Source organism: Terrapene carolina, unplaced genomic scaffold (assembly GCF_002925995.2).
Source record: "Terrapene carolina triunguis isolate 2854851 unplaced genomic scaffold, T_m_triunguis-2.0 Scaffold66, whole genome shotgun sequence".
In the NCBI taxonomy this organism is placed as follows: Eukaryota; Metazoa; Chordata; order Testudines; family Emydidae; genus Terrapene; species Terrapene triunguis.
The window spans coordinates 9,047,921-9,058,068 of record NW_020664417.1 but is presented as its reverse complement, the minus strand read 5'-3'; the positions used below and the strand labels follow the sequence as shown (position 1 = coordinate 9,058,068).

The following is a 10,148-nucleotide window of genomic DNA, read 5'->3' as shown; positions in this document are numbered from 1 at the left end:
CACACACACACACACACACACACACACACACACACACACACACACACTGTTACATAAAAGTTTTATTGCCATGTCCCAATTACTCCTCCCTGCCTCCTCATAAACGGAAACTATTGAAAAAGGCCAAGAGGAATAAGCAGAGCATTTATATAACACTGTTTGTTTAAGGTGTGCCCGTTCCTTTTGTTTAATATGTGATGTTAGAACCATTTGGTAGTGGTATAACAACTGACTTGCCTTGGCAAAGATTATGATTTAAGATGGATAATAAGTATCAAAAGAAAAAAAAATATTAAAATGGCAAGTTGTAGCACAAGCCTGCAACCCAGTATAGGTATCTCTGAACAGCAGTACCCTTCTCATTTTAATTATGTGCCAAATGTTCAAAGTTAACTCCTTTCATTGTATTTCTGTCTGGGACATAGTGATGGAGGACATATTTAAAAAATGAGAATACCAGAGAATTTAAACATTAATATTTTACAAGTAAATTTGTACTTTCTATATATGAGAACAACTAGTTTGCAGGAGTGAAAGTGTTTTAGCAAGATGCCTGTTCTGCCAATGAGGATCTGAGTGTTCTGACTTTCTAGATTATGTGTAGCTGTACAAGATGCTGAACAGTTGAGAACAGAGAGGACTGCTCTCGAAAAACAAACTAGAGAGCTACAGGCAAAGTGTGCAGATCTAGAAGAGGAAAAATATGATGCTATAGTAAAAGTCCGAGACAGCATGCAACTCTTAGAAGAAGCTAACCTACAAAAAAATCAGGTAAGACAAGGCATCAAGACACATTCTTTACCACATCATTGAATACTTGAAGTTACTAAGGGCCTGTTCATACGACAAAAATCCATCAAGGGGACTCAGTTACAACATAATTGCCTCCTGACCCTATTTCAATACAGTTTATTTTTACTGTGTAAAGGACCTAACTGTGATGTAACTATTCTAAAGCCTGGTTTTGTGTAGTAGACCTGTCCCAAAGTTTTAGCCTGTTTAAATAACCTAGCCAGGATTTTCCAAAAGTGACTTAGTGATTTCTGAGGCATCAATTTTTGGGTGCTCAACTTGAAAACACGTTTAGGGGGACTGCTTTTGAGTGGGTGGTGATTAGCATTTTCTAAAAATCAAGCCTTTAGGCAATTAGAAGTAGTTTGACTTACATTTGCTGACAAGTTGTTACTTTCATGCACATTTAGTGGATTGTAACCAGCAGCAAATGAAGCCCAGCTAGTTCAAATTTGTTGGAATAAATTATTTAAACCTTAAAGAGTTTGTATTTGTTCTAATCAGTATCAAGCAGGTAGAAGAGTTAAGTGTGACTAGACCTCTTTGTAACCTAAATATCCTTTTCAAATTGAGGCATCTCATGGGCAGCAGAATAAGTGGTTGTTTTGTTTTTACTTTGGGGAGATACAATAGTTAGTGCTTTATTTTTAGTGTTCTCTCTCTTTCTTGGTAGCAGCTCTGTGATAAAGGGGCTAGATTCTGCCTGCCTGGAAGTTGGGACTGCATGTCCAATGGAAGGAGGCTGCCCCTTTTCCCAGAATGAGGTTCCAAACAATGACAAAACTCAAAAGTGCTAGGGTTATTGCTATAGCCAGCTATCTCTCTGTTTAATTAGAGGAGGACCACCAGCTGGGAGACCCCTGGCTGAAAGAGAGAAATAGAATAGAGTCAGGGATGAATTATGTGCAGGGACAATTTTATTCCTTTCTCCCCCACAGCTTCCCATCCGCTGCTGCCCATCAAACAGATTCTAGTCCCTGGTCTCTTGGAGCTTCCACATTGCCCATTCACTCTGCCCGCTCAAACACACACTGGGGGGCCATCAGCTGAAATATCTACGGCCAGCATATCCCCTCCTTTGCCCACCAATTCCCTGGCCAGAGCAGCTACAGAACCTATTCTACCCACTGATCTTACCTGCTGCAGCTCCCCTTCTTAGCCAGGTTCTGTTTTCTGGTAGAGGGAGAGCAGGGAGTTGATTTCTCTCCAGCGGTTACAGATAGTCTTTGGAGCTGTCAACTGCCACTTCCTGGCAAGCACAATGTGACTCCTATATCTAGGCTTTAGAGCCTTAAATTAGGAAAACCAAGGGGGAAAGAGTAAAAGTTTAAAAATAATATATTTTTTTAAAAAATTTAAGAAAGGGAAACTACTATTATTCTTCTGTTGCTCAATTTGAAATGTGTCATTGAAGAGAACACTTAAATAGCATATATAAAAAGGCAGGTGTTTACGAAGGTTAAGATTAGTATATTAGTACTACAACGACAGCACTTTTCATCCAAGTTTTTTCAGCAGAGCATTTGATGCTCAGCTCTTCATTGAGTATTTGGTAGTGTGGATCCCACTGTAGGTGGACATACACCTAGTGTGTGTGTGAGATCAGATCTTTTTTTTTATTTGCAGTGTCCATCAGGGCCAGTGATATCATGTAAAGTGTTATGTCAGAAAGAAATGGTTCAGTAAAAATTACTTTTCTTGCAGTACATGTCTGAAACACTAATTGAACAGATATAGAAGTAAATATCTTGCTTGCTTACGGGTAACAGGTTAGCATAATCCTGTTATAAGAACAAAATTAAATTATAATAGAATCCAGCTAATTGGCAATAATGATTGGAAGATGCTTTGTAAATTACTGAATTTTGCAAATTAGGAAGTGAGCAAGTGCAAAAAATAAAGGATGAAGCATCAAAAATGTACTTGTAATATCTTTGTTTGAACTCTATGGTAAGGGAGCTTTTATGCTTGTTAGGAGATTGTTCTCTGCGAGCTGTGGGAACACATCCATCATGATGATACAAGGCACCCATTCCACTATCATGTTAACGCGCTCAAAAATGTGGAATTGAGATAGTGTATTTAGTTGGAAAAGCTGGGGCCTATGGAAAGGAAATCCAAAAAAAAGTGTGAAGAATTTTAACAAGTATACAAAGGGGAAATGAAAGTACAAGGTTTGAAATAAATAGAAACAACAAAAGAAAAGTCAGGAAACTGAGCAAAGAATGCTGGAGATAAAGATTTGAAAATATTTATCTATTCTGTGTTTTACAGATATATTTTAGGTATGGGAATTGTCACCAGGACCTTAATTGCTGCCAGAAAACTTTCTTGTATTCTGAGCATGGGTTATTCCTTACTGTTCCCAATCCCAGTTAAAAGCTTCTGAGAATATTCTTACCTCTTTGTATGAGTTCCTCCATTTTTCTTCCTCATAACCCGTCGTGGTCAACCTCCAAGTGTTGTTTGTGCTAAGATTTTATCTAAGGGCTTGTCTACACTTACCGGAGGGTCCGGTGGCAGGCAATCGGTTTTCTGGGATCGACTTATCGCATCTAGTGAAGACGCGATAAAATCGATCCCTGATCGCTCTGCCGTCGACTCCGGAAATCCACCGCGGCAAGAGGCGGCAGCGGAGTCGACGGCAGCGCGGCAGCGATCGACTTTCCCCCGTCCTCACAGCCAGGTAAGTCGACCTAAAATACGCAACTTCAGCTACGGTATTCACGTAGCTGAAGTTGCGTATCTTAGGTCGGACCCCCGCTGTAGTGTAGACCTAGCCTAAAAGGGCATCCTCACATACCAACTGGTTGCATTGTACTGGCTTGCAGAAAGCATACATGACAATCACCCATTCTCATGTCCAAGTTTATTGCCTTCCTGACATGCTTGAGTTCAGATAGCCAATAGAATGAAAAACTCAACACAATTCCTAACTTTTTTGTATCAAAGAGTGGTATTCTGATGCCATTTTGCAAGCCATTATTTCTTTTTCTGTTTACTAAAGATCGTCATCACTGACATTTTTTTTTAATGAAAGATCACACTGTTTTTATTAAAGATAATTCTGGTTATAGTATTTCAAATTGTTTTCTCTAGGCCCTGCTCGGAGAGAAGCAAAAAGAAGGGGAGATAGAAAATATGAAAGAAGCAATTTCTCAGCTTGTACAAGATGCTGCTGCAAGAACTAGAAAGGAAGTATGTTATCCTCTTACAGCCCAGTCTTCTGCATAATTTCCAATGCTAGTTGAATTAGTGTCGTTTGAATAAACATTCTTTTTATTTACTTCTTAAAACACTGTGTAGCAAGTTCATGATAATTTCAGCAGTATATCAATGTCTGTTCTTCATTGAGTATGTAGTAGTGTGGATCCCAGTGTAGGTGGACATGCACCTGATATGTGAGAGATCAGATTTTTTGATTTGCAGTGTCCATCAGGGCCACACATGTGTCCTGTGCCGTCTCATGCTCCCATGTGAGGGTATAAAGGGTGGTGCAGATGTAGCTTTTCCTCAGTTCCCTCTTACTGCCTGTGGCAGCGAGACAGAACCTGGTGAGTGTCCAATCCACTAATTCTTAGCTCAGACTAAACTTCTACAAGTGTTCAAGAAAATCTTCAGAACTATTTATCTTCTCTGTTGACTACAATGAACTCTCTCCATCCATCTGAACAGAACTCTACCACTAGATCACCCCTCCTCGCCCCCATACATAGACCTCTCTATACAGGGCTTATTAACATGGTGAACTCAAAACCTGCATGCTTTAAGCCCTGTCCATCCTGACTAATCCCCTTGAAAGATGGGCACATCAGCTGTGTCTTCTGTCAGAGGGAATCTTGAGCAGATAAGTGTTCTCACAGAGAATGATAAGCAGACTCAAGTCATGGGATGTGAGGCTAAAGCTCCATCTTCTGGAACAGTCCATGAAGGTCTCATTACACCCTGAGGATACAAGCTCCAGAGTGCTGCTGGCAGACAAGCCAGCTTCAGGCAGTGCGCCACCTAATAGACAAGCAACACTGAAGAAGGCAGTGCCAAGGTAAGAGCCAGCACCCACACCTCTGATGTCAAAGTCTGGCCACTTCAAACACAAAAAGCATACTCAAGGCAGATTTCAGTGTCCTATAATGACAAACACCGTAAAATAAATCCACCAAATCCCACACATTATCAAGGATTGGGGAGAAGTAATAATCTGCAGTGCAGCAGACTCCTTTGGCACCGATCCTGGCTCCAACGACTCATCCGCTGATTTGATGCTCACTGCGGAGTATGAGCCTAGAGGAGAGCCAAGACCATACATCTACTGTCATTGGTATAAACTCTGGTTATACCAGTACTTAAGAGCACCATACACTTTTGGTATCATCCCAGGAGGAGGTCTGCCTCTCAGCATCACCAAGGTGTACGTTCTCCCTGTCTTCCAGTAGGGAACCCTATTCTGTGAGGCTATTGTTCAACACCACAGATAGAACTACTGGCTTGCCCTACCACTGGCTCAGGGCTCAGCTGCCACCAGCTCTTCACAAATGGCACTGGACGAACCAATATTCAACAAGCTAGCTATATTCCTAAAGTGTGCCTCCATGTTCCTCTTAGGGATACTGGGGCCTATCATTTCAAGCATTGAGAAGCAGATGACCAGCCCTCTTGAGAAAGGTAATACTGTCATTTGCCCCTTCCCCGAGCATCCGTGGGCCAAGACCATCTACACCAGCATACCAGGAAGAGCTGGATCCAGGGACAGAGTGGCACCAAATGCCCCATTTTCACTGCCAAAGGACTTTCATTTTCATTACCAGATGAAGCAGTATTCTCCGGACTGGATGACTTTGAAGTGTTCCAGGAGCTCCTTGTGGGGATTACTGAGACTCTGCATATCAAGATCTTGGCTGTATCAGAGGAATCCTACAAACCGTTTGACATCTTGTCAGCTTCTGGTCCAGCCAGGATCTTCCTCCCCATAAATGAGGGACTGCCTAACCCTGCCAGTGCTCAGAGGCAGACACTGGCCATGATAACACCCACTGCAAAATGAGTCAGGAAGGGGTGGGATTTGAGTATTACTATGCTTCCCCAATTCAGGCTTCTTAGTAGTGTCAGTGAGACCAAAAAAAAGTCGAAGTAGAGTAAGAGGACTCACAAGGGCCCCAAAAGTCTTAGCCTTAACCTACTGCAACTACAGGTAGCTTACTTCCAGACCTTACTGGCCAAATATTACTTCTAACATGGGACAGGGTGACATGCTTCCTGACAAAGCTCCTGCATGACAGCAGAGAGGAACTTAAAGACATAATTAAGCAAGGTGAACTACTGACCAAGACAGCCCTGCAAGTCATGATGGGCACCTCTGATGCAGGGACCAGGTGTGTGACTGCCACTGTGACAATTGCCATTCATCATGGTGTCAGGCACAGGGCATCCCAAGAAAGGTATAGGTCACAATCGAGGACTTGCCTCTACTGGCAGAGACTGTTTGCTATGGGTTCAGGAGATTCTCATACAAAGCAGGAAGCCTCCTATCAGCAAGACTTCTTGAAATAGAAAAGATTTTTCCATGGTTACATCAACACTGCTCACCTTACCATCAAGACTGTCTTTCTTGTGGCCATCACCTCAACTCACAGTCAGTGAGCTCCAAGCCCTTATGGCTGAACCACCTTGTACTTCTTTCCATCGAGATGAGGTGGTGCTGAAATCCTATTCCAAGTTCATCCATAAGGTGGTCTCTGAATGAATTTCACCTAAACTAATCAATTACTTTACCCATTTTTGTTGCCAAGGGCACACTTGATGTCATGAGAAAAGAAACTGCATACTTTCAACATGTCCAGAGCTTTGTTTTATTACCTTAACAGGACCAAGCCTTTCAGGCTGTGTCTCCATCTCTTTGTGGCCCTATCTGGCCTGTCAAAAGGCCAAGCCTTCTCATCCTAGAATCTCCAAGCAGATCATACAGTGCATTTCCACCTGATATCAGATGGCTGGCAAACCTTTTTTTCAAAACATCAAGGCACTCTGCACCAGGGTACAAGCAGCAGCATCTGCCTGCATGAGGAACATTTCAATGCGAGAGCTGCAATGTGGAGTAACCAGTGACTTGTTTTAAACATTTAAGCTTTTACCCCATGGTAGCCAAGTCAGAAGCCAAGTTCAGGAAAGCGGTACTGCAGTCTATTTGACTGATTGTAGCTGAAACTCCTCACTCCCACCATCCAAGGAGGACACTGCTTGCCAGTTACCTGCAGTGGGATCCACATTGACTACACCATCTCAAAGAATGGTTATTTACAGTAATTGTGGTTATTTAATACATTGTTGTCAGTGTGAATCCCACTATCCACCATCTATCCCCACTTTTCAGAATCCACAGCTACTTAGAATTTTGAGTTGAGAGGGACCTGAGGGAGGGTTATAGTCACTATCCTTTACGTTCTTGCATGGGAGAATGAGGTAGCACAGGGCACATGTGCAGCCCTGACAGACACTATTAAAAATAAAATAAAATCTTGCATACATGAGGCACATGCATTTATGATGGGATCCATGCAGACTGTCACATCTCAAAGAACCACAGTTGCTGCAGGGTAAGTAACTGTTCTTTTCATTTTGAAGTATTAGTAAGCCCTGAACAACTATAGCAAAATTACTTGGCTAGGTAGAAATCTTGAACTGAATAAGGTGCCTAGAGGCAGTGGTGGAGCTAGGCTGCTATTTTAGGAGAAGGGGGCTCTCCTCCCATTCTGCTGGTCAGAGGTAAGATGTGTGAGGGGAAAGAGAGAAGCATTTTGATGAGAGGGTAGTGCTGGCTGGGAGATAATGAATGAAGAAAGTAAATGAGGTAAGGCAGTTATTGAATATAGAGAGGAAGGAAGAAGGAATGCATGGGAGAGACTGCACTTGTAACTGTTTAAATTTGAGCTCTGCCATTCATTCATTCATTCATACCACACACACACAGAATGATCTGTAAATGTTCTGTGATAGATTTCTTTACAAGATCTATCTTTTGGTGCCCACATGCTGTTTCTCCAGAGTTAGAAAATATGTATATTAAAATTATTACATAGAAGGATTTTAATGAAATAGGTTTGAGTATAAAAAACAACCAAGAATGAAAATACATTTATTTTTTCTAGTGTGTTTTAACAAGATAAAATTTTAGTAGCTTTTTTTGCAGGGGACTACGAAAATGAGATTTGAATAACATCCATCTTGCACAGTCCAGGGTATAAGCGTGTTTTTAAAAAACCCCAAAACAGCCAGGGGCATTTTGACCATGGCTTTTTTCCATCTCTCATTACATATATATTTAATGTTGATGGGCTGCTAAGACTTTTTTCAGATGGTTTTATCAACTGTCTTGTGTGGTAATCATTAGCTGGGCCAGAACGCCAAACATACCTGCCAGATATTTGGAAAACTACTTCCTTGGCTATTTTTTCTTTTTTTGTGAAGAAGCTTATAAACACTGCTCTAGTTCTCTGTGATATATTACTGTTATTTCAATCTATTGATTTTGAGGGTTCAATTTTGTTTTAATTCACCTTGGATACATATTTGAGACAACTGATTCTATCCTTTTTTAAAGAAAACAAGCAACGTCTTCAACTACATTTAGGAATGATTTCAAAATCTGTTTTTTACTTCACACCCACTTTTTAACTACAATATTTATGTTTAATAAAATGTAGCTTTGCAGATACATAGTTCTTATCGTAAACTGGTGGCTTTAATTGTTAAAAAGATACATTATTTAACTGAAAGACTATACAGGGTCTGCATGAGCAACTACACCTCATAACTGTCTCATTCATATATGTCCATCTTGGTCATACATACCCATTTTGAGTGTGTATATATAATACCCGTGCATTTTATCATATACATATTATTATGAAATGTCAGTGCCATCCATATTCAAAAAAAGAACTGCATCTTTTGCCCGAAATGTCCAAAACACTTAATCCCCACTTAATCTAGCCTGTATCCCAAACAGACTCAACAATGAGTGGTGCCAGTCATTTTTCAGCTTTGTTATTAGCAAGGGCCTGTGCAAAGGATGGATCTTCCAATGTGCCCTCAGTGTAGCAAGATCATGACCTGCTCTTTGAACTGGATCTAGAAATGAAGAGTGGGCCTGGTGGGTCACAGTGTCTTAAAAACATAAGAACGTCCATACTGAGTCAGACGAAAGGTCCATCTTGCCCAGTATCCTGTCTTCTGACTGTGGCCAATGCCAGGTGCCCCAGAGGGAATGAACAGAACAGGTAATCATCAAGTGATCCATCACCTGTTGCCCGTTCCCAGCTTCTGGCAAACAGAGGCTAGGGACACCATCCCTTCCCATCCTGGCTAATAGCCATTAATGGACCTATCCTCCATGAATTCATCTAGTTCTTTTTTGAACCCTGTTATGGTCTTGGCCTTCATAACATCCTCTGGCAAAAGAGTTCCACAGGTTGACTGTGTGTTGTGTGAAGAAATACTTCCTTTTGTTTGTTTTAAACCTGCTGCCTATTATTTTCATTTGGTGACCCCTAGTTCTTGTGTTATAAGAAGGAGTAAATAACACTTCCTTATTTACTTTCTCCACACCAGTCATGATTTTATAGACCTCTAGCATATCCCCCCCAGCCTTAGTCATCTCTTTTCCAAGCTGAAAAGTCCCAGTCTTATTGATCTCGCCTCATACAGCAGCCATTCATAGAACCATTGAAGATTAGGGTTGGAAGAGACATCAGGAGGTCATCTAGTCCCACCCCCTGCTCAAAGCAGGACCAACCCCAAATAAATCATCACAGCCAGGGCTTTATCAAGCCAGGCCTTAAAAACCATTAAAGATGAAGATTCCATGACCTCCCTAGGTAACCCATTCCAATGCTTCACCACCCTCCTGGTGAAATAGTTCCATACCCCTAATCATTTTTGTTGCTGTTTTCTGAACCTTTTCCAATTCCAATCTATCTTTTTTTGAGATGGGGCGACCACATCTGCATGCAGTATTCAAGATGTGGGCGTACCATGGATTTATATAGAGGCAATATGATATTTTCTGTCTTATTATCTATCCCTTTCTTAATGATTCCTAACATTATGTTCATTTTTTTGACTGCCGCTGCACATTGAGTGGATGTTTTCAGAAAACTGTCCACAATGACCCGAAGATCTTTCTTGAGTGGTAACAGTTAATTTAGACCCCATCATTTTATATGTATAGTTAGGATTATGTATCAGAGGGGTAGCCGTGTTAGTCTGAATCTGTAAAAAGCAACAGAGGGTCCTGTGGCACCTTTAAGACTAACAGAAGTATTGGGAGCATAAGCTTTCGTGGGTAAGAACCTCACTTCTTC

General features: G+C 41.3%; 1 protein-coding gene across 2 annotated transcripts in view; it reads left to right on the top strand.

Annotated features, from left to right (window-relative positions):
- SCLT1 (sodium channel and clathrin linker 1) overlaps positions 1-10,148 on the top strand; it is a 107,678-nt gene that overhangs the window by 26,084 nt on the left and 71,446 nt on the right. For both annotated transcript variants that reach the window (XM_026647823.2, XM_026647822.1), the window contains exons 9-10: positions 594-771; positions 3,892-3,990. In XM_026647823.2, the coding sequence (XP_026503608.1) occupies positions 594-771; positions 3,892-3,990 (277 nt within the window). The remainder of the gene's footprint in view (positions 1-593; positions 772-3,891; positions 3,991-10,148) is intronic.